The following is a 24,909-nucleotide window of genomic DNA, read 5'->3' on the forward strand; positions in this document are numbered from 1 at the left end:
TATCGCTATTTCTGAGAAAGTACTGAAGGGATCTTTCTCAAATTTCATATGTGGGTTCCCCTTGGTGCCTAGTTATGCATATTGCATTTTGAGACCAATCGGAAAACAACATGGCCGACAGGCAGCCATCTTGGATTTTGACATTTGAAGTTTGTTATCACTATTTCTGAGAAAGTACTGAAGGGATCTTTCTCAAATTTCATATGTAGGCTCCCCTTGGTGCCTAGTTATGCATATTGCATTTTGAGACCAATCGGAAAACAACATGGCCGACAGGCAGCCATCTTGGATTTTGACAATTGAAGTTTGTTATCGCTAATTCTGAGAAAGTATTTAAGGGATCTTTCTCAAATTTCATATGTAGGTTTCCCTTGGTGCCTAGTTATGCATATTGCATTTTGAGACCAATCTGAAAACAACATGGCCGACAGGCAGCCATCTTGGATTTTGACAATTGAAGTTTGTTATCACTATTTCTGAGAAAGCATTTAAGGGATCTTTCCCAAATTTCATATGTAAGTTTCCCTTGGTGCCTTGTTATGCATATTGCATTTTGAGACCAATCTGAAAATAACATGGCCGACAGGCAGCCATCTTGGATTTTGACAATTGAAGTTTGTTATCGCTATTTTTGAGAAAGTACTGAAGGGATCTTTCTCAAATTTCATATGGAGGTTCCCCTTGGTGCCTCGTTATGCTTATTGCATTTTGAGATCAATTGGAAAACAATATGGCCGACAGACCGCCATCTTGGATTTTGACAATTGAAGTTTGTTATCTCTATTTCTCAAAGTACTGAATGGATCTTTCTCAAATTTCATAAGTAGGTTCCCCTTGGTCCCTTGTATTGCATTTTTGGACCAGTCTGTCCTGAAAACAACCTGGCAAACAAACAGCCATTATCGTTAAATCTCAAATTTCTTATATAGCTAGGATTCTCTTGTTTGAAAAGTACTGGAGGGATGTCTCAATTTGCACAGATTAGTAAAATGAAGGGAAAAGTAGAGAAAAGATCAATCTGACATGGAACCTATGAAGATCATTCAATGGTGGGCGCCAAGATCCCTCTGGGATCTCTTGTTGTTTAATGTAATTACTCAGGTACTTGGACTATATATACCAATATAGTCATTATCATAATTATGATATTTTTGATTAATGTAATTACCCAGGTACTTGGACTATACAATATAGTCATTATCATAATTATGATATTCTTAATTAATGTAATTACTCAGGTACTTGGACTATACAATATAGTCATTATCATAATTATGATATTCTTAATTAATGTAATTACCCAGGTACTTGGACTATACAATATAGTCATTATCATAATTATGATATTCTTAATTAATGTAATTACTCAGGTACTTGGACTATACAATATAGTCATTATCATAATTATGATATTTTTGATTAATGTAATTACTCAGGTACTTGGACTATACAATATAGTCATTATCATAATTATGATATTCTTAATTAATGTAATTACCCAGGTACTTGGACTATGGTGAAGAGAAGTGGAAAAGCCAGGCCCTTGAATGTCTAAAAGATATAGAAACATACGCTGATGAAGTTCGTAAGAACTTTGTGGCCACACTGGATTGGTTACATGAACATGCCTGCTCACGAAGTTTTGGCTTAGGTATAGCTTACTAAGAAGGTTTCAGTATTCTACAAAAAAATCACATTCATTTAATGTAATCTGATCATATGGTGAATAACCTTTATAACATAAAATGATATTACTTGGAATAAAGTATAAGATAGATACCTTTGAACATTTTAGAAAGTGAAGGATTATTGTTTTGTTTCTCTATCAGGTACAAAACTACCATGGGACACCAAGTATGTAATTGAAGCCCTGTCTGATTCTACCATCTATATGGCCTACTACACCGTGGCTCACCTGCTGCAGGGAGGTGTGTTTGATGGCAGTGGTGACAGTCCAGCCAAAATCAGGTACATTTCTTATAGTGAAATAGGGTGTCAACATTTCTAGTGGAATCAGGTATCAACATTCCCTATAGTGGAATCAGGTATCAACATTTCCTATAGTGGAGTTAGGTATCAACATTTCTAGTGGAATCAGGTATCAACATTCCCTATAGTGAATCAGGTTTCAACATTTCCTATAGTGGAATCAGGTATCAGCATTTCCTATAGTGAATCAGGTTTCAGCATTCCCTATAGTGGAATCAGGTATCAACATTCCCTATAGTGAATCAGGTATCAACATTTCTAGTGGAATCAGGTATCAACATTTCCTATAGTGAATCAGGTTTCAGCATTCCCTATAGTGGAATCAGGTATCAACATTTCCTATAGTGGAATCAGGTATCAACATTTCTAGTGGAATCAGGTATCAACATTTCCTATAGTGAAATTGGGAGTCAACATTTCCTATAGTGAATCAGGTATCAACATTTCTAGTGGAATCAGGTATCAACATTCCCTTTAGTGGAATCAGGTATCAACATTTCCTATAGTGAATCAGGTATCAACATTTCTAGTGGAATCAGGTATCAACATTTCCTATAGTGCAATTGGATGTCAACATTTCTAGTGGAATCAGGTATCAACATTTCCTATAGTGGAGTTAGGTATCAACATTTCTAGTGGAATCAGGTATCAACATTTCTAGTGGAATCAGGTATCAACATTTCTAGTGGAATCAGGTATCAACATTTCTAGTGGAATCGGGTATCAACATTTCTAGTGGAATCAGGTATCAACATTTCCTATAGTGAAATTGGGTGTCAACATTTCCTATAGTGAATCAGGTATCAACATTCCCTATAGTGGAATCAGGTATCAACATTCCCTATAGTGGAATCAGGTATCAACATTCCCTATAGTGGAATCAGGTATCAACATTTCCTATAGTGGAATCAGGTATCAACATTTCCTATAGTGGAATCAGGTATCAACATTTCTAGTGGAATCAGGTATCAACATTTCCTATAGTGGAATCAGGTATCAACATTTCCTATAGTGAATCAGGTATCAACATTTCCTATAGTGGAATCAGGTATCAACATTTCCTATAGTGGAATCAGGTATCAACATTTCCTATAGTGAATCAGGTATCAACATTTCCAGTGGAATCAGGTATCAACATTGTCGGCAGCTTATAACTTTATACTGTCAACTGTAGAGATGTGTTCTTGTCCACAGCTACCTAATTGATGTCTATATAATTGTCATCTAACCTGGTCCAAAGGACCAAGGTGATTTTAAACAATACTGTGGTATCCAGCATTGCCCTTCGTAACAATGTTATCATTGGAACTTGTTAACATGATAACTGGAGCAAATATCAGTCAAGGTTGACAAAACTTTGTGAGATGCATATTGACAGGATCTGGAACTAGTTCAAAATGGGAATTATTCTACAGTAACTTACAGAGTTATTGCCCATTGTAATGATATTATTATTGGAACTTGTTAACATGATAACTGGAGTAAATATCAATCAAGGTTGACAAAACTTTGCATGCTGCCATGTATTGAAAAGACTCTCAGACTAGTTCGAAAATTTGAAATATTTGACAGTAACTTATAGAGTTATTGCCCTTTGTAATGAAATTGTTGTTAACAATTTTTTTGGTTCAACTGAACCAAAGGGTATATCTTTTTAGAACGCTACTAGTCCTGAAAAAATAAATTGATTTTGATGAAATTTGGTCTGGAGAATCATTTGGCAGTGTTGTGTTAAGGATTTGACACCCTTTGTGTGGGGGAATTTAAAGGGGGCCCCAATTGGGGTAATATAGTAAAAAAAAAAGAAAGAAAAAACTTTAAGGCACTTTTTTTTTCGAGAATGACAGGATTTAGTCCACCTGTGGTTTGAACCATTGTTGCGAGAGGTAGTTTAAAAGAAGGAAAATTATTTTTGAAATATAACATGATTAGAGTATTTTGCAATAATTACTGAAATATCCAGATAAGTGATGCAGGCCTTTTGGGCCTCTTGTTGTTCTAAATGACTGTTAAATTTCACTGCTTTTATTGATTGGATGTTCTATTTCCAGGGCAGACCAACTAACACCAGAAGTGTGGGACTACATATTTTTCAGCAATACTAAAGTTCCCAAAACAGACATCCCGTTGAAAACATTGGACAGGCTGAGGGCGGAGTTTAACTACTGGTACCCAGTCGATCTCCGGGTTTCCGGGAAGGACCTTGTACCTAATCATCTAACCTACTACATCTATAATCACTGTGCCATGTGGCCTAATGACCCGTGAGTTTCACCCAATATCTCCAACGTGACTTCTGGCCCGCTCTAGATGTCATCCATGTCTATTGCTTGTATTTTATCAACTGATGTTTTCATTTTCAAGGTTAAAGCTTGTCAGTCAATAATAATAATATAGAGACTTGTATCCAGCCCTCTTACTTGTCTTGTCATTGAAACGGCTAGTCAGAAGTGGTTAGCAAAAGGCACATTGGTTTTCAATAAAACAGTCAACTTTATATCAGAGAACTTACACTGGGGTTTAACTTACATGGCTGTTTAAATGTTACCGTTTTCACCCAAGAAGAAAGAGCGCTGATTTAGAAATTTCAGAACTTGTTACTGTAAATGATACTAATGACCTTGATCATGTTGATCACCTGTTAAATGATGTAATAAATAACTATCTGACATATCTGCAGTGTGAATACAAACAATGGCCATTCTAAATACCTTCAAGTGAAGTTTGTTTTGTATGAGGAATAGTTTGTTTTGTATGAGGAATTGTTTGTTTTGTATGAGGAATTGTTTGTTTTGTATGAGGAATTGTTTGTTTTGTATGAGGAAGTTTGTTTTGTAGGAGGAATTGTTTGTTTTGTATGAGGAATTGTTTGTTTTATATGAGGAAGTTTGTTTTGTATGAGGAAGTTTGTTTTGTATGAGGAACTGTTTGTTTTGTATGAGGAATAGTTTGTTTTGTATGAGGAATTGTTTGTTTTGTATGAGGAATTGTTTGTTTTGTATGAGGAATTGTTTGTTTTGTATGAGGAATTGTTGGTTTTGTATGAGGAATTGTTTGTTTTGTATGAGGAATTGTTTGTTTGTTGAGGCTTGTTTGTTTTTAGAGGATTGTTTGTTTTGTATGAGGACGTTTTGTTTTGCTTGGGAATTGTTTGTTTTTGTTAGGACTTGTTTGTTTTCTATAGGACTTGTTGTGTTTTTTGCTTTGTTCACTTTTGTTTTGTCAGGCTTTTGTTTGTTTTTGTATCGGCCTGTTTTTTGGGGGGTCTGGCCTTTTTGTTTTTGTTGGCTTGCTTTTTTTTTTGTCTGCGCCTTGTTTGTTTTGTCTGGGACTTGTTTTGTTTTTCTGCGGCATTGTTTGTTTTTTGCGCTTGTTTTGTTTTTGCTTGGTTTTTTTTGTTGAGGCTTTTTGTTTTTTTCGGCCTTTTTTTTTGTTCTCGGACCGTTTTGTTTTTGTCTGCCTTGTTTTTGTTTTGTTATGCTGCTCTTTTGTTTTTGTCTGCGCCTTGTTTTGTTTGTCTGCGCCGTTGTTTGTTTTGTGTTCGGCCTATTTGTTTTTCTCGTTTTTTGTTTTGTCTCGGTTTGTTTTGTTTTTTTTGTCGGCGCCTTGTTTGTTTTGTCTCGGCCTTTGTTTTGTACTGCGGCCTTTTTGTTTGTTTTGTTTCGGCCTTGTTTGTTTTGTTCGGCCTTTTTGTTTTTCTGCGGCCTGTTTTGTTTTTCTTGGCCTCGTTTTGTTTTGTCTGCGCCTGTTTGTTTTGTCTGCGGCCTTGTTTGTTTTTGTCTGGGTTGTTTGTTTTGTTGGCTTGTTTGTTTTGTCTGCGCTTGTTTTGTTTTGTTCTGCGCCTTGTTTTTTTTGTTCGAGCCTGGTTTGTTTTGTCTGGCTGTTTGTTTTGTATGCGGCTTGTTTGTTTGTCTGCGGCCTTGTTTGTTTTTGGCCTTGTTTTTTTTGTCTGCGGCCTCGTTTTTTTTGGTCATGCGGCCTCGTTTGTTTTGTCTGCGGCCTGTTTTTGTTGGTCTCGGCTCTCGTTTGTTTTTGTCGCGGCCTTGTTTGTTTTGTTCTGCGGCCTTTTTTGTTTTGGGTCTGCGGCTTGTTTGTTTTGTTCCTGCGCCTCGTTGTTTTGGTCTGCTCCTTTTTGTTTTGTCTGCGGCTTGTTTGTTTTGTCTCGCCTCTGTTTTTTGTCTGGCCTTGTTTGTTTTTGTTCTGCGGCCTTGTTTGTTTTGTCTGGGCCTTGTTTTTTTTGTCTGCGGCTTGTTTTGTTTGTCTGCGGCTTCGTTTGTTTGTTGGCTTCTGCTTTGTTTTTTGTTGCGGCCTTGTTTGTTTTGTCTGCGGCCTTGTTTGTTTTGTCTGCGGCCTCGTTTTTGTTGGCCTGTTTGTTTTTGTCTGTGCCTTGTTTAGGGTTTTGTCTTTTTGGGCTTTTGTTTTGTCTGGGCCTTTTTTTTTCTGCGGCCTTTTTTTTTTTTTTTTCTGCGGCATGTTTTTTTTTTGGGCTTGTTTTTTTTTTCGGCCTTGTTTGTTTTGTCTGGATTTTTGTTTTGTTGCGGATTTGTTTTTTGGGTTGTTTGTTTTGTCTGCGGCTTTTTTTTGTCTCGCTGTTTTTTTTTTTTTGGTTTTTGTTTTGTCTGGCCTTTTTTTTGTCTGCGGCTCTTTTTTGTTTTTGTCTGCGGCCTCTTTTTTTTTCTGCGGCCTCGTTTTTTTTGTCTCTCCTTTTTTTGTTTGTTTTCGGCCTGTTTGTTTTTTCGGCTCTTTTTGTCTGGGGCCCTTGTTTGTTTTTTCTGCGGCCTTGTTTTGTTTTTTTTGCGGCCTGTTTTTTTGTCTGCCTTTTTGTTTTTTTGGGCCTCGTTTTTGTCTGCGCTTGTTTGTTTTTCCGCCCTTTGTTTGTTTTGTCTGGGGCCCTTTTTTGTTTTGTTGCGGCCTGTTTGTTTTGTCTGCGGCCTTCTTTGTTTTGGTCTGCGCCTTGTTTTTTGTCTGCGGCCTGTTTGTTTTGTCTGGGGCCGTTGTGTTTTGTCTGCGGCCTTTTTGTTTTGTCTGCGGCCTGTTTGTTTTGTCTGCGGCCTTGTTTGTTTTTGTCTGCGGCCTTGTTTTGTTTTGTCTGCGCCTGTTTTGTTTTGTCTGCGGCCTCTTTGTTTTGTCTGCGGCCTTGTTTGTTTTGTCTGCGGCCTCGTTTGTTTTGTCTGCGGCCCTTTTTGTTTTGTTGCGGCCTTCTTTGTTTTGTCTGCCGGCCTTGTTTGTTTGTCTGCGGCCTCGTTTGTTTTGTCTGCGGCCTTCGTTTGTTTTGTCTGCGGCCTCATTTGTTTTGTCTGCGGCCTTCTTTGTTTTGTCTAGCGGCCTCTGTTTGTTTTGTCTGCGGCCTTGTTTGTTTTGTCTGCGGCCTTGTTTGTTTTGTCTGCGGCCTCGTTTGTTTTGTCTGCGGCCTCGTTTGTTTTGTCTGCGGCCTTGTTTGTTTTGTCTGCGCCCTTGTTGTGTTTGTCTGCGGCCTGTTTGTTTTGTCTGCGGCCTTCTTTGTTTTGTCTGCCGGCCTCGTTTGTTTTGGTCTGCGGCCTGTTTTGTTTTGTCTGCGGCCTGTTTGTTTTGTCTGCGGCATCCTTGTATTTTGTCTGCGGCCTCGTTATGTTTTGTCTGCGGCCTTGTTTGTTTTGTCTGCGGCCTTGTTTGTTTTGTCTGCGGCCTTCGTTTTGTTTTGTCTGCGGCCCTTGATTTGTTTTGTCTGCGGCCGTTTGTTTTGTCTGCGGCCTTGTTTTGTTTTGTCTGCGCCTTTTGTTTTTGTCTGGGGCCTCTTTTGTTTTGTCTCCCGGCCTTCTTTTTTTGTCTGCGGCCTTGTTTTTTTTGTCTGCTGCCTTGTTTGTTTTGTCTGCGGCCTCGTTTTGTTTTGTCTGCGGCCTTCTTTGTTTTGTCTGCGGCCTTGTTTTTTTGTCTGCGGCCTCCTTTTTTTGTCTGCGGCCTTGTTTGTTTTGTCTCGCCTCGTTTGTTTTGTCTCTGCCTTCTTTGTTTTGTCTCCCGGCCTTGTTTGTTTTGTCTGCGGCCTTGTTTTGTTTTGTCTGCGGCCTTGTTTGTTTTGTCTGCGGCCTTGTTTTTTTTGTCTGCGGCCTGTTTTTTGTCTGCGGCCTCTTTTGTTTTTGTCTGCGGCCTCGTCTTGTTTTGGTCTGCGGCCCTTGTTTGTTTTTGTCTGCGGCCTTTTGTTTTTGTCTGCGGCCTCTTTGTTTTGTCTGGGCCTTCTTTGTTTTGTCTGCGGCCTCTGTTTTTTTGTCTGCGGCCTTGTTTGTTGTTTGTCTGCGGCCTTGTTTGTTTTTTGCTGGCCGTTTGTTTTGTCTGCGGCCGTTGTTTTTGTCTGCGGCTCTTTTTTTTTGTCTCCCCTTTTTTTTTTGCCGGCCTTTTTTTTTTTGGGCCGGTTTTTTTTTGCCGGCCTGTTTTTTTTTCCCCTTTGTTTTTTTCCCCCTCTTTTTTTCTCGCCTTTTTTTTTTGTTGGGTTGTTTGTTTTGGGGTTTTTGTTTTTTTTTTTTGGGGGTTTTTTTTTGGGGGGGGTTTGTTTTTTTTTGGGTTTTTTGTTTTTTTGGGTTGTTTGTTTGTGGGTTTTTTTGGTTTTTTTGGGGTTTTTTTGGGGTTTTTTTTTTGTTTGTTTTTTTGGTTTTTTTTTTTGGGTTTTTTGTTTTTTTACCTTTTTGTTTTTTTCTTTTTTTTTTTGGGGTGTTTTTTTTTTTTTTTTTGTCTGCGGCATCTGTTTGTGTTGTCTGCGGCTCTTGTTGTTGGTCTGCGGCCTCAGTTTTTGTCTGAGCGGCATTCGTTTGTTTGTCTGCGGCCGCTGTTTGGTTTGTCTGCGGCCTCGTTTTGTTTTGTCTGCGGCCTCGTTTTGTTTTGCTGAGGCCTTGGTTGTTTTGTCTGCGGCCGTTAGTTGTTTTGTCTGCGGCCTCTGTTTGTTTGTCTCGGGCCTTTTTGTTTTGGCTGCGGGCTTGTTTGTTTTGTCTGCGGCCTTGTTTGTTTTGTCTGCGGCCTTGTTTGTTTTGTCGTGCGCGCTGCTTTGTTTTTGTCTGCGGCCTGGTTTGTTTTGTCTGCGGCCTTGTTTGTTTTGTCTGCGGACCTTTTTGTTTTGTCTGCGGCCTTCGTTGTTTGGTCTGCGGCCTTGTTTGTTTTGTCTGCGGCATCGTTTTGTTTGTCTGCGGCCTTGTTTGTTTTGTCTGCGGCCTGTTTGTTTTGTCTGCGGCCTTGTTTGTTTTGTCTGCGGCTCGTTTTGTTTTGTATGAGGCACTTGTTTGTTTTGTCTGCGGCCTATTTTTTGTCTGCGGCCTTGTTTGTTTTGTCTGCGGCCGTATGTTTGTTTTGTCTGCGGCCTTGTTTTGTTTTGTACTGCATGCACTCGTTTTTGTCTGCGGCCTTGTTTGTTTGTCTGCGGCTTGTTTGTTTTGTCTGCGGCCCTGTTGTTTTGTCTGCGGCCTTGTTGTTTTTGTCTGCGGCCTTCTTTGTTTGTCTGCGGCCTTCTTTGTTTTGTCTGCGGCCTTCTTTGTTTTGTCTGCGGCCTTGTTATGTTTGTCTGCGGCCTTCTTGTTTGTCTGCGCGCCTTCTTGTTTTGTCTGCGGCCTTCTTTGTTTTGTCTGCGGCCTTGTTTGTTTTGTCTGACGGCCTGGTTTGTTTTGTCTGACGGCCTTGTTTGTTTGATGTCTGCCGGCCTTGGTTGTTTTGTTCTGCGGCCTTGTTTTGTTTTGTCTGCGCCTCGTTTTTTTGTCTGCGGCCTTGTTTCTTTTGTCTGCGGCCTCGTTTTGTTTTGTCTGCGCCTTCTTTGTTTTGTCTGCGGCTTGTTTGTTTTTGGCGGCCTTGGTTTGTTTTGTCTCGGCCTTTTTTTGTTCTGTATGCGGCTCGTTTGTTTTGTTGCGGCCTCGTTTTTTGTATGAGGAATTGTTTGTTTTGTATGAGGAATTGTTTGTTTTGTATGAGGAATTGTTTGTTCTGTATGAGGAATAGTTTGTTTTGTATGAGGAATAGTTTTTGTATGAGGAATAGTTTGTTTTGTATGAGGAATTATTTGTTTTGTATGAGGAATTGTTTGTTTTGTATGAGGAATTGTTTGTTTTGTATGAGGAATTGTTTGTTTTTGTCTGCGGCCTCGTTTTTTGTCTGCGGACTTTTTGTTTTGTCTGCGGCCTTGTTTGTTTTGTCTGCGACCTTGTTTGTTTTGTCTGAGGATTGTTTGTTCTGTTGAGGAATAGTTTGTTTGTATCTAGTTGTGGAGTTTGTTTGTTGTAGAGGCTGTTTGTTTTGTCGAGGAATTGTTTGTTTTGTCTGAGAGGTTGTTTTGTTTTGTTGTTTGTATGTTGTTTTGTATGGGCTGTTTGTTTTGTATGAGGATTGTTTTTTTGTATGAGGAATTTTGTTTTGTATGAGGAATAGTTTGTTTTGTATGAGGAATTGTTTGTTTTGTATGAGGAATAGCTTGTTTTGTATGAGGAATTGTTTGTTTTTTATGAGGAATAGCTACAATATCGTTCCTAGCCAGTTGTTACATCTTCAGTCTGTTACAGTTAGTAGCTTTTACTGTTATCACTTAAATCATTGATGCATTTTTCATTATCAGATCAAAATGGCCGAAAGCGATCAGAGCAAATGGACATCTGTTGTTAAACGCAGAAAAGGTAAGAACAACTGTATAGAAGTGAAGTTCAATACAGGCCCTATAGGCTATTTCTGTGAACATATCTGTTGATGTTTAGGAGAGTAAAAATTGTTTTCTAATCTCTAGCCCAGGGCTACAGACTCCAAAAATCCACTAGCTCAAACTAAAATCTGCGGTAAAAACCTGTGTAATTTACGCAGGTACTTTTGGGGCTGAAAATGCTAGTAAAAACTTTCTATTGGTATATTTTGCGCATGAATAAATTTGACCAAAAAAACGATGTCAAGCAGATCCCAAATTGATGTGTGAAAATAAAACTAAGATAGACTATAATAGCAATATACTTGAAATTATTCCACTAAATACTTGATAATTAAAATGATTTCATCATTTAGTGTTTGTAATTAGTTTTAAAGGAACAAAATTGTGTCTGGTTCATTTTCTTTGCATCGACCATAAGCTTACACAAAATTTCCAAGAAATGTATAATTAAGTGATCACTTTTGCATATACTGTATTTTACCGGTTATAAGCCCTGGGTGGTTATGTTTGACATTTACACTGCTTGCGTATATTATTTGTTGATTTCATTTTAGATGTCCAAGTCTACAGGAAACTTCCTGACACTGAAGGATGCGCTAGAAAAGTTCTCTGCTGATGGTGAGATTTTATGTACTTCTATCTATAACCCAGTATTACAGGATTAATGCCTTATCCTGTTACAATGTTGTTATACCAAGTGTCCAGTTATAATAAAATGTTTTGTTACTAAACATCTAGTTCTGATAAAATGTATTGTTATCAAACATCTAGTTCTGATAAAATGTTTTGTTACTAAGGTATGCGTCCTGATACAATGTTTTGTTACTAAGGTATGCACCCTGATACAATGTTTTGTTACTAAGGTATGCGCCCTGATACAATGTTTTGTTACTAAGGTATGCGCCCTGATACAATGTTTTGTTACTAACGTATGCGCCCTGATACAATGTTTTGTTACTAAGGTATGCGCCCTGATACAATGTTTTGTTACTAAGGTATGCGCCCTGATACAATGTTTTGTTACTAAGGTATGCGTCCTGATACAATGTTTTGTTACTAAGGTATGCGTCTCGCCCTGGCTGGTGCGGGAGACACTGTCGAGGATGCTAACTTCATGGAGATAATGGCAGAGGCTGGCCTGCTCCGTCTCTACACATTTATGGAATGGGTCAAGGAAATTCTGGCTGCGAAGGGAACCCTACGATCAGGCACTGACCGCACGCTTAGTGACAAGGTCTTCATCAGGTATTTGACTGAGGCATTGATAAAAACGATTTAAGTCAACTCTGTAAAAAGTTGTTTAATAATTGAAGTTGCTAGAATATTTTAAGCTCAGGCCAGGGCAGTCATCTTGAAAAACCCCATACAATGGCGCCCGCCGTCCGTCGATCCGTAAACAATTGACTTCTTCTTTATAACCACTGATTGACATTTAACAAAATTTGACTGGTGGCATCGTTATGAGGTGGAAGTTAAAATTTTACAAATGGTGGGACTGAACCCCCACCCCCTCCCCAGGGGGCTGAGTGGCGGGGCAAAAGGGGTCAATTTGGTTTAATTGATATAAATGACATCTTCTTTGAAACTGAGCATTGGATATCTCTCATATTTGACTGGTAACATCCCATTGGGGTAGGGATTCAAAATTGTAGAAATGACAGGGCCCTGGGGGCTTAGGGGTGTGGTCAAAAGGGGTAATCTGGCTAAATTGATGTAAACGACTTCTTCTCAGAAACTAAACAATGTATATAGTAGTAACCTAGAGCTAATGCTGTCACCCCGGCATCCCAACCATAAAACTTTAAAGTTTTTGGGGTAAGTTTTTGGAAAGCTTGTAGGTCCAAAAGTATACATCTCATGCCCTTCTAAGTTGGTTTATACATTCATTAGAGGTCTAGGAGTAATGTTATGGCAAAATCATGCAGAAAATTGTGATTTTTTCGCATTTTACCATTTTGTGGACTTAACTTTTTTGGCACCAAAACCCACTTTAAAGTTTTGGGGGTAAGTCCAAAAGTATACACCTATCACCCTTCTAATTTGGTTTATACATTCATTAGAGATCCAGGAGTGATGCTGTGGCAAAATCATGCAGATAAAATTTGCAATTTTTTTGGGGCATTTTACCATTTAGTGGACTTACTTTTTTTGACACAAAAACCCACTTTAAAGGTTTTGGGGGTTAGTTTTGGAAAGCTTGTAAGTCCACACCCTTCTTATTTGGTTTATACATCCATTAGAGGTCTAGGAGCGATATTATGTGACATACAATTTCAAAATGTCATGCTTATACAATTTCAAAATGTCATGCTTATACATACATAAAAAATGAATGCATAGTGTGATTGCTGCCGCCGGTGAGCTTTCACAATCATTGATGGCACTTGTATTTGACTGGTAGCATCCCTTTGGGGTAGGGATTCAAAATTGTACAAATGTTGGGGCTGATCCTTTGGGGGCTGAGGGGCGAGCCAAAAGGGATCAATATGGCTAAATTGATATAAATGACTTCTCCTCTGATACTGATCACTTGATATTGCTCATATTTGACGGCATGGTAGCATCGGTACTAGGTAGAGATTTAAAATTGTACAAATGGTGGGGCTGACCATAGGGTCTTATTATCTTGGTTATACTTTTGAAACTCTTTAGATCCTCACCCTATAACCATATATAGCATTGTTGGGCATAAAGCAGATAAACACAATCATGATGTAAAAATAGGCCCAGGGGTCTTTCCCCACCCGAAGACTTAGTTTCTTTAAACACAATGTTGTTAAAACAATCCCTTGGGTCTTTTCACACCCCTAGGGAGTCAGAACTTTGTTTCTGGGTTTTATCTTTGAAGCAGTTGAGGTCCCTTCCCCACAACTATATATATAGTAGTGTTAGACATTAACAAATAAAGCTAACAAATTGAACACGAACATATTTTGACTTTTGGTGGAATGCAACCAGGTGAGCGATACAGGCCCTCTGGGCCTCTTGTTGTTTTTTGGGGTCAGTCCAAAATTCAAGATGACCACCATGACATGACAGCCATCTTGTAAAACACATTTAAACCTCTTCGCCAGTTCAACTGGAACCATTAAGCTGTTTGTAAGGATGTTAAGTTGATCCAGCAAAGTCCTGTTATTTTTTGGCCTCATAAAACCTTTGACATGGCAGCCAGCTTATAAAATGATTGTGAAATCATGGTTTACCTGAATGACACCTTGTTCAACCTTCCAAGTTCCACCAGTGGGATTCAACTCAAACTTGCCCACAATGATCCTGAGATGATCCTGACCAAGTATTGTTTTTTGGGTTGGTCAGAAATCCAAGATGGCTGCCATGGCCAACAATTTCACTTAACTTGCTATTGAGTATACTACAATAGTAATTAGTACTTGTTTGTTAGATAACTGTTAAGGCCCATTGGACCTCTTGTTAGTTAGATAACTATTAAGGCCCATTGGACCTCTTGTTAGTTAGGTAACTGTTAAGGCCCATTGGACCTCTTGTTAGTTAGATAACTGTTAAGGCCCATTGGACCTCTTGTTAGTTAGATAACTGTTAAGGCCCATTGGACCTCTCGTTAGTTAGATAACTATTAAGGCCCATTGGACCTCTTGTTAGTTAGATAACTATTAAGGCCCATTGGACCTCTTGTTAGTTAGATAACTATTAAGGCCCATTGGACCTCTTGTAAGTTAGATAACTGTTAAGGCCCATTGGACCTCTTGTTAGTTAGATAACTGTTAAGGCCCATTGGACCTCTTGTTAGTTAGATAACTGTTAAGGCCCATTGGACCTCTTGTTAGTTAGATAACTATTAAGGCCCATTGGACCTCTTGTTAGTTAGATAACTATTAAGGCCCATTGGACCTCTTGTTAGTCAGGTAACTGTTAAGGCCAATTGGACCTCTTGTTAGTTAGATAACTGTTAAGGCCCATTGGACCTCTTGTTAGTTAGATAACTGTTAAGGCCCATTGGACCTCTTGTAAGTTAGATAACTGTTAAGGCCCATTGGACCTCTTGTTAGTTAGATAACTGTTAAGGCCCATTGGACCTCTTGTTAGTTAGATAACTGTTAAGGCCCATTGGACCTCTTGTTAGTTAGATAACTTTTAAGGCCCATTAGACCTCTTGTTAGGTTGTCTGATCCTGAGGGTCAGGACGACATGTAGCCATCATGTTTCATCTGTAGATGTCTGTTGTGTATTGTGCATTAACTTTTTGCATTTGAAACTTTTTCTCAAGTTCCATCAGTGGGATTCAGCTCAGACTTGCCTGAAATGATTCCAAGATTGTTCTGACCAAGTTTTGTAATTTTTCAATTTGCTCAATAATCCAAGATGGCCACCATGGCCAACATACTGTATTGCACAATCTCAATTGCTGTCAGTACCACTATACTGCTACTGAGTATATATACTACAAACATATTAGGGTCTGTTAAAGTCAGATGATCGTAAAAGCCCATTGGGCCTCTTATTTTATTCTGTAATAAAACATTGGCTAGATTTACTTCTAACTCACAATGCCAGCTTCAAAAACCCAACTTTTTACAATTGTTTTTAAATGTAAAGATATCTTTATTTTATAAGTATTTTATAGAATTATTAAAAGTCAAGTTGTGATGGTAATAAAAGTTACACTTTTTCTGTTTGAAGGTGTCTTTATTTTATAAGTACAGTGGACCCGCGATAATCCGGACACCAATAGTCCGGAAAACTCACAGTCCGGACGGAAATGCACGGGAACGGATTTCCGTAACGTTATTTGTACTCACCAGTCCGGAAATTCGGATTACGATTCCGGAAGCCCATTTTGGGAACGGAACGTACTTTTCATTAGTAAATTTCCCTCAATAATCCAGACGATTTTTTCACCACGAGGAGAAAAAAATGTCGGGGCAAGTCACCCGTGTCGACAGTTGTACAGACTATCGCTTGACACTGTGCGTAGTCATAGCGACCGCTGCCAGGTCATAGCCCCGGGTGTTTACCTGTGTTACAATGTGTAGCTTTTGTTTTTATAACGATACATTGCTTTTTCTCTACGACCTAATTGTTAGAGTATTAAAGGATTTTATAGTATAGTCTTGCTTTTATCAACTTGACGTACAATATCTATGATAGTTATTTTACAGACGGCAACTTTTATAGGAACACATATTGCTATTTCGTAGTTAGATCTAGCAAGAATTTATGCACAAACATACAGTACGTAATACGATAATTAATCAATCTCAAATACATGTAATAAATTTATGATCGGTAATTAACATCATTAACTCTTGTATTGGGTAAACACGGATATCGGCCTGTAACACCGTTACGTGAAACGACGACTCATTGAAAGATGCATGTTATTAATTACATACACGTTTACGTATTAAGCAGTGATCACAAGAACTGGGTTGATTAAAAACAAATTAGTCAATAGTCGTCTGATACTTAATTAAGCGTCACATTGTCTTGAATACGGGTTTAATAATTATCGGACATCTTGGGTAGTTCTCGCTGGTGTCGCGTACTTTTAAATAGATAGCTTGGGGTTTCTGGTACGTAAAAATCATTAAAAAAAAACATGGACTGACGCTAAGTTGTAAAATCCGTGTCTTTTATTTAAGGTAATTAACGTTTGTAATTTCTTCTTGTTTGTGAACCTCCGGGACGTGACACATGTGTGTTGTTTGTAGGTCACATATATATATGCCCGCTATAAATAAAACAACTTTCACTTTACATGTTCTTTTAAAAACATAGTTTATCTTTTACTTTCTACAAAACAAAACAAGAATCATATCAGAAACATAAGTATATTTATTGTTAAAAAGTCTGACAATTAGACGTGTTTATGAAACGTCCCAGATTGTATATAATCAAGGGAGATAACTCTTACACGACAATTTTTTGACCTGGTAGACGAAATTCGGCAGTCCGGAAAACTCTTAATCCGGACGGTTTGGACTGGGAACGAAGGTGTTCGGATTATCGAGGGTCCACTGTATGTAACTGTTTATAGAATTATTAAAAGTTGTGATGGTAATAAAACTTCATTGGTGTAGTGTTACATGTGTAAAGTTTTTTGACAGTGACATGAACAAGGCTATCCTGGAGACAAAAGCCTACTATGAGAAGATGATGTACAAGGAGGCGCTGCGTACAGGATTCTTCGAATTCCAGGTAATGTTATTAGGCTGAGGTAGCACACTACAGTGGGACAGCCTGGCCATGGGCAATTTTTTTGTTAAGCAAATAACTCCTGTATTATGATATGCATAAAAAATGAAAAAATTAATGTACACTATAATTGGTATATTCAGTATGAAGAAGTACATACAGGCTTCACATTTGTTAAAACAAAAATTAATAAATTGGTTCCGGATTTTAAATTTCCGGATTTTCCGCAAGTGTGTTTACACAGGAAATTTAGTTTTGCCTACAGCGAAAAATGGATGCCCACAGTAAAGGTGAGATAGCGGAAAAACTTAATTTACAACATATGTCAAAACAAGATTAATTCTGTCTTTGGGATAGAGATATTTAATTTTAAATAGGTTTCAGAAAAAAAATTGTGTAGAGAATTGTGGTATTTTGGGTCAAATATCATAATATTTAGCAATTTTCAGCATTTTTAGGTCATCTGACCCAAAGGGTCAGGATGACCTATAGTCATCGTGCTTCGTCCGTCGTCGTCCGCCGTGCGCCGTCCGTAAACTTTTTCTTTCAAAACGCTACTCCTCCTTAACGCTTGGGTGGATTACTTCCAAATTTGGTTTGAAGCATCATTGGGGGAGGGCAATCATATTTTATATAAATGAGGCTGGTCTGACCCCTGGGGCCAGAAGGGCGGGGCCCCAAAAAGGGAACTTAGGTGAATATTGCTATAAAATCCTACTCCTCCTTTACCCTTGGGTGGATTACAACTAAATTTGGTGTGAAACATCATTGGGGGAGGGCGGTCATATTTTATATAAATGAAGTTGGTGTGACCCCTGGGGCCTGAGGGGCGGGGCCCCAAAAGGGGAACTTTGATGAAATTTTGCTATAAAATCCTACTCCTCCTTAACCCTTTAGTGGATTTCAACCAGATATGTTGTGAAACATCATTTGGGGAGGGCGGTCATATTTTATATAAATGAGGCTGGTGTGACCACTAGGGCCTGAGGGGCGGGGCCCCAAATTGGGAACTTTGATGAAATTTTGCTATAAAATCCTACTCCTCCTTAACCCTTTAGTGGATTTCAACCAGATATGTTGTGAAACATCATTTGGGGAGGGCAGTCATATTTTATATAAATGAGGCTAGTGTGACCCCTGGGGCCTGAGGGGTGGGGCCCCAAATGGGGAACTTTGATGAAATTTTGCTATAAAATCCTACTCCTCCTTAACCCTTTAGTAGATTTCAACCAGATATGTTGTGAAACATCATTGGGGGAGGGTGGTCATATTTTATATAAATGAGGCTGGTGTGAGCCCTGGGGCCAGAGTGACGGGCCCAAAAAAGGGAACTTTGATGAAATTTTGCTATAAAATCCTACTCGTCCTTAACCCTTTGGTGGATTTCAACCAGATATTGTGTGAAACATCATTGGTGGAGGGTGGTCATATTTTATATAAATGAGGCTGGTGTGGCCCCTGGGGCCAGAGGGGCGGGGCTCCAAAAGGGGAACTTTGATGAAATTTTGCTATAAAATCCTACTCCTCCTAACACCCATAGTGAATTATTACCAAATTTGGTGTGAAACATCATTGGAGGAGGACAATCATATTTTATATAAATGAGGCTGGTTTGACCCCTAGGGCCAGAGGGGCGGGGCCCCAAAAGGGGAACTTTGGTGAATTTTTGCTATAAATCCTACTTCTCTCTAACCCTTGGGTGGATTAATACGAAATATGGTGTGAAACATCCTTTGGGAAGGGTGGTCATATTTTATATAAACGAGGCTAGTGTGACCCCTGGGGCCTGAGGGGCAGGGCCCCAAAAGGGGAACTTTGGTGAATATTTGCTGTTAAATCCTAATCCTCCCTAACCTTTTGGTGGATTACAACCAAATTTGATGTGAAACATAAGGTGACTGCAATCATATTTTTTAATGAGACAGGTTTGACCCCTGGGGAAAAAAAGATGGGGCAAAAGGAGCACTTAGGTTAAACATTTCTTAAAAATGCAATTCCTCCTTAATGCCTGAATTGATTACAACCATATTTAGTATGAAACATCATTGGGGAAAGGCAATCCTAATTGATATAAATGAGTCTTGTCTGACCCATTGGGACAGAGGGGCATGCCCCAAAAATGGGAACTTGGCTAAAATTTTGCTTTATGATGCTGCTCTTCCTGGACAAGCTAAATGGATAAAAACCAAATTTGATCTAAAACATAACTGGCTGCAATAAATAATTTATGGTAATAATGCTGGATTGGGGTGTGTGTCCCTGCTGTAAGTGTAAGTGTTTGTCAGATGACCGTTAAGGCCCATGGGCCTCTTGTTTAAGCTGTTACCATGGTATTCACAGCTCTAAAAATCACAGAAAATATCAGTTAACTTATCCTTCAGAGCTGTATTAAAATTGCAAATGTTGTACAGATTACAAATATATATACTTTATTAGAGTTTATATGTAGGGTTAACTGGCAATGTTTACATATCTAAGACATGTGTCATATTTTTCAAATTTGGGCATTTTTACTGTACACTGCTACCTGAGAGATTTAGTTTTTAGCTCACCTGGACCGAAGGTCCGGTGAGCTTATGTCATGGCGCAGTGTCCGTCGTCCATCAACATTTGCTTCAAATCGCTACTAGTCAAAAAGTTGTTATTGGATTTTGACCAAATTTGGTCAGAAACATCCTTGGCAGAAGGAGATCAGATTTTGCATAAATGGTGACTCTGACCCCCAAGGGGCCAAAGGGGCAGGGCCCAATAGTGGAAATAGAGGTAATGCCTTTAAATCGCTACTAGTCATAAAGTTATGAATCGATTTGAACCCAATTTGGTAAGAAACATCCTTGGGGGAAGTGGAACAGATTTTGCATAAATGGTGACTCTGACCCCCGAGAGGCCAAAGGGCGGGGCCCAATAGGAGAAATAGAGGTAATGCCTTTAAATTGCTACTAGTAATAAAGGTATGAATGGATTTTAACTTAATTAAGTCAGAAACATCCTTGGGGGAAGGGGAACAGATTTTGCATTAATGATGACTTTGACCCCCAAGGGACCAAAGGTGCAGGGCCCCATAGGGGAAATAATGGTAATTCCTTTAAATCGCTACTAGTCATAAAGTTATGAATGCATGTTGTAAACTTAGAGAGTCTGGACTTCATTATTTCTTTAAAGCAGTTGGGATTCCCACACTATAACCATATATAGCATTGTTTGAGGTTGACAAACAAAACGAATTGAACATGAACATTATTTTGACATTTGGTCAAATCCAACCAGGTGAGCGATACCGGCCCCATGGGACTCTTGTTATTATGTTATTTTGATGAGATTTGCATATACTAGGTCATCATTTTCACAAACTGCTTTATTTTCCCTAAAGGTTATTTACCAACAACCAAATTTATTCTGGACTGACCCCTTTGGTCTGGACTGACCCCTTTGGTTGGTCCCAAATTTGATCTGGACTGACCCCTTTGGTCTGGACTGACCCCTTTGGTTGGTCCCAAATTTGATCTGGACTGACCCCTTTGGTCTGAATTAATCCTATCAATTTGGTTAATAAATGGTGCTTTATGAAATGCGTAATGAATTGTTACAGGGTTTACGAGACAAGTATCGGGAGCTGGAACTGGAAGGGATGCATGAAGATCTCTTGTTAAGCTTCATAAAGACACAGACTCTCATGCTCAGTCCGATTTGCCCCCACATCTGTGAGTATCTGTGGGGCCTGCTGGGTAATAAAGAAAGCATCATGCATGCTTCCTGGCCTGTGGCTGGGCCAGTAGAGGACAAACTAATTCAGCTGTCACAGTACATAATGAACTCGGCACACAACTTCCGCATTCGTCAGAAACAGTTGATGACACCCGGTAAGGGTAAGAAGCAGGCCATCAGTAAACCGTCACATGGTACCGCCTGGGTGGCGAAGACTTACCCGGCCTGGCAGACAACAGTGCTCAACAAATTACTTCAACTACATCAGGTGGGCCATTTGTCAAATTCTTATTTCTCAATAAAGTGATGATTTTATCATTGTAAATAGTTTGTATCATTACCTTCTCACAGCAAACAAGACAAGTTTGCTTTTCTCAGATGACTGTTAAGGCCTAAAGGCCAGTAGGCCTTTCTTAGTTGATTGTTTAGGCTAATAGGCCTTTCCCAGATAAATGTAAATATCTATGACCCTATAGGCCTTTCCCAGTTTAATGTTTAGGCCTATAGGCCTTTCTCAGGTGAAATTTAAGGCCTACAGTCCTGTTTGCTTTTCCCAGTTGAATATTTAGACCTATATGTCTGTAGGCCTTTCCCAGTTAAATGTTCAGGCCTTTAGGCCTGTAGGCCTTTCCCAGTTGAATATTAAGACCTATAGGCCTGTAGGCCTTTCTCAGTTCAATGTTAAAAGTTATATGTCTGTAGGCCTTTCCCAGTTGAATGCTAAGGCCTATAGGCCAGTTGGCCTTTCCCAGTAGAAAGTTGAAGGCCTATTGACCTATTTCTCTTTTACAGGAACATAATGGTTTCCCAGAAAATAAGGTGATAGCAAACGCTCTGCAAAGTGAGCCAAGTCTGCAAAAATACCAGAAGAAGTTGATGCCGTTTGTACAGCTGATGAAGAATGGAGTGGCCGCTTGTGGCCTGAAAGCCCTAAAGACCACCATGGACTTTGATGAAAAGGAGGTGATGGAGATGTACAAGAAGTACCTCATCTCTACACTGGAGGTATATACACCACTTTCATTACATTTATTTCCTCAGATACCTGGACTTCCAAACTTTAGTTTAATTTTTTATCCCCCTTAGTTATCAACTCTTTGAAACTATATAAGCTTCTGCAGTAGGACTTTCCTGAGCATTTTGATTCAAGGAATTTTGAGGAGTTTCTGGCCTTTTTATGTCCCTGTTGTCTGAGGTATATTAAGGTTTTATTGTTTGTCCATCAATCTGTCTTTCACAAATTTGTTTAATGTTTGTAGAGTTTATCATGCACTCATAATGGTGATAGGATGCTCAAGTTGTGCATTTAATTCCTACAATGGAAATGTTCAGAGCCTGATTAAATCCACACTCTGAGTTACTATAATAATAAGGGCTTTAATAATTGAAAAGAAGAGGACTAACACACATAGAAACGATATATATTTTGCCTGTAGCACGCTGGAGTGAACACATTGACCTAATATCCAAGGTAGTAGGAATCAAATATACCAAAATATATCAAAATTAAGGTGACCGTTAAGGCCCATGGGCCACTTGTTATTGTTTTACTTGAAATGCACGATAGCTGAATACTCCAGTATAAGATACTAAAAAACTATTACTTATCAAAGCTACATGCAAACCACCGGTCAGATTATAGACACATTGGATTTACAGGTTGTTTATACATTAATAATTTTCTATACCAGACCATCGTTGTCCAGTATAAACTTGTAACTACCTGGTAGACGTCTGTAGTGTAAATTTTCTATACCAGACCATCGTTGTCCAGTATAAACTTGTAACTACCTGGTAGACGTCTGTAGTGTAAATTTTCTATACCAGACCATTGTTGTCCAGTATAAACTTGTAACTACCTGGTAGACGTCTGTAGTGTAAATTTTCTATACCAGACCATCGTTGTCCAGTATAAACTTGTAACTACCTGGTAGACGTCTGTAGTGTAAATTTTCTATACCAGACCATTGTTGTCCAGTATAAACTTGTAACTACCTGGTAGACGTCTGTAGTGTAAATTTTCTATACCAGACCATCGTTGTCCAGTATAAACTTGTAACTACCTGGTAGATGTCTGTTATGTAAATTTTCCAATATCCTTAAAAAGTAGATTTCAATCTAAAATTTGTGTTTCATCATCATGGCCCACTGAAGAGAAGTGTTTTTCACTATAGAAGCACAATAAACAGGTGTTCAAATATTTTTTTTTTTTTTTGATACTTTATACAGGTTGAGGGACTAGATGTGAAGTTCTCAGAAGATGCTGATAACAAGATCCGAGAGGACTGTGTACCTGGGAGTCCCTTCCTCACCTTACACACACAGGTAGGTAACTGTCTTACAGCAATGTTTAATGTTACAGTCGAGTGTCAGTGTGGGTAGGTAACTGTCTTACAGCAATGTTTAATGTTACAGCCGAGTGTCAGTGTGGGTAGGTAACTGTCTTACAGTAATGTTACAGCCGAGTGTCAGTGTAGGTAGGTAACTGTCTTACAGTGGTGATGTTTTGTATTACAGCTGAGTGTCAGTGTTGGTAGGTAACTGTCTTACAGTGGTGATGTTTTGTGTTACAGCCGAGTGTCAGTGTAGGTAGGTTACTGTCTTAGAGTGGCGATGTTTTGTATTACAGCCGAGTGTCAGTGTGGGTAGGTAACTGTCTTACAGTAATGTTACAGCCGAGTGTCAGTATAGGTAGGTAACTGTCTTACAGTGGTGATGTTTCGTGTTACAGCCGAGTGTCAGTGTGGGTAGGTAACTGTCTTACAGTAATGTTACAGCTGAGTGTCAGTGTGGGTAGGTAACTGTCTTACAGTAATGTTACAGCCGAGTGTCAGTGTAGGTAGGTAGATGTCTTACAGTGGTGATGTTTTGTGTTACAGCCGAGTGTCAGTGTGGGTAGGTAACTGTCTTACAGTAATGTTACAGCCGAGTGTCAGTGTGGGTAGGTAACTGTCTTACAGTAATGTTACAGCCGAGTGTCAGTGTGGGTAGGTAACTGTCTTACAGTAATGTTACAGCCGAGTGTCAGTGTGGGTAGGTAACTGTCTTACAGTAATGTTACAGCTGAGTGTCAGTGTGGGTAGGTAACTGTCTTACAGTAATGTTACAGCCGAGTGTCAGTGTAGGTAGGTAACTGTGTTACAGTGGTGATGTTTTGTGTTACAGCTGAGTGTCAGTGTAGGTAGGTAACTGTGTTACAGTGGTGATGTTTTGTGTTACAGCCGAGTGTCAGTGTTGGTAGGTAACTGTCTTACAGTGGTGATGTTTTGTGTTACAGCCGAGTGTCAGTGTGGGTAGGTAACTGTCTTACAGTAATGTTACAGCTGAGTGTCAGTGTGGGTAGTTAACTGTCTTACAGTGGTGATGTTTTGTATTACAGCTGAGTGTCAGTGTGGGTAGTTAACTGTCTTACAGTGGTGATGTTTTGTATTACAGCCGAGTGTCAGTGTGGGTAGTTAACTGTCTTACAGTGGTGATGTTTTGTATTACAGCTGAGTGTCAGTGTGGGTAGGTAACTGTCTTACAGTGGTGATGTTTTGTGTTACAGCTGAGTGTCAGTGTGGGTAGGTAACTGTCTTACAGTAATGTTACAGCCGAGTGTCAGTGTGGGTAGGTAACTGTCTTACAGTGGTGATGTTTTGTGTTACAGCCGAGTGTCAGTGTGGGTAGGTAACTGTCTTACAGTAATGTTACAGCCGAGTGTCAGTGTGGGTAGGTAACTGTCTTACAGTGGTGATGTTTTGTGTTACAGCCGAGTGTCGGTGTACGTATAGCTAATTGCCAGCCGTACAGTGGCCTGTTTGAAGTGACACTACCTATCTATGAGGATGATGTGAAGTCAAAGGTCATCAACAGGCTCATGAAGACAGACCGTTCTAAAATGAAAGGTATTGAAGCTATTAATTACCTTGTGTAGGTATTGAAGCTATTAATTACCTTGTGTAGGTATTGAAGCTATTAATTACCTTGTGTAGGTATTGAAGCTATTAATTACCTTGTGTAGGTATTGAAGACATTAATTACCTTGTGTAGGTATTGAAGCCATTAATTACCTTGTGTAGGTATTGAAGACATTAATTATCTACCATGTACATATAAAAGACATTAACTACCTTGTGTAGGTATTGAAGACATTAATTATCTACCATGTACGTATAAAAGACATTAATTACCTTGTGTAGGTATTGAAGACATTAATTATCTACCATGTACGTATAAAAGCCATTAATTACCTTGTGTAGGTATTGAAGACATTAATTACCTTGTGTAGGTATTGAAGACATTAATTACCTTGTGTAGGTATTGAAGACATTAATTATCTACCATGTACATATAAAAGACATTAACTACCTTGTGTAGGTATTGAAGACATTAATTATCTACCATGTACGTATAAAAAACAT

The 24,909-nt window shown here is 39.1% G+C and overlaps 1 protein-coding gene across 1 annotated transcript in view; it reads left to right on the top strand.

Annotated features, from left to right (window-relative positions):
* LOC117329891 (leucine--tRNA ligase, cytoplasmic-like) overlaps positions 1–24,909 on the top strand; it is a 68,839-nt gene that overhangs the window by 41,908 nt on the left and 2,022 nt on the right. Inside the window, exons 17-27 of the mRNA XM_033888107.1 lie at positions 1,503–1,651; positions 1,830–1,968; positions 4,041–4,253; positions 10,550–10,607; positions 11,185–11,248; positions 11,692–11,875; positions 16,714–16,804; positions 20,391–20,774; positions 21,299–21,511; positions 22,736–22,831; positions 24,258–24,393. Coding sequence (XP_033743998.1) covers positions 1,503–1,651; positions 1,830–1,968; positions 4,041–4,253; positions 10,550–10,607; positions 11,185–11,248; positions 11,692–11,875; positions 16,714–16,804; positions 20,391–20,774; positions 21,299–21,511; positions 22,736–22,831; positions 24,258–24,393 — 1,727 coding nt within the window. The remainder of the gene's footprint in view (positions 1–1,502; positions 1,652–1,829; positions 1,969–4,040; positions 4,254–10,549; positions 10,608–11,184; positions 11,249–11,691; positions 11,876–16,713; positions 16,805–20,390; positions 20,775–21,298; positions 21,512–22,735; positions 22,832–24,257; positions 24,394–24,909) is intronic.

This window comes from Pecten maximus, chromosome 6, assembly GCF_902652985.1.
Source record: "Pecten maximus chromosome 6, xPecMax1.1, whole genome shotgun sequence".
NCBI classification, from domain to species: Eukaryota; Metazoa; Mollusca; class Bivalvia; order Pectinida; family Pectinidae; genus Pecten; species Pecten maximus.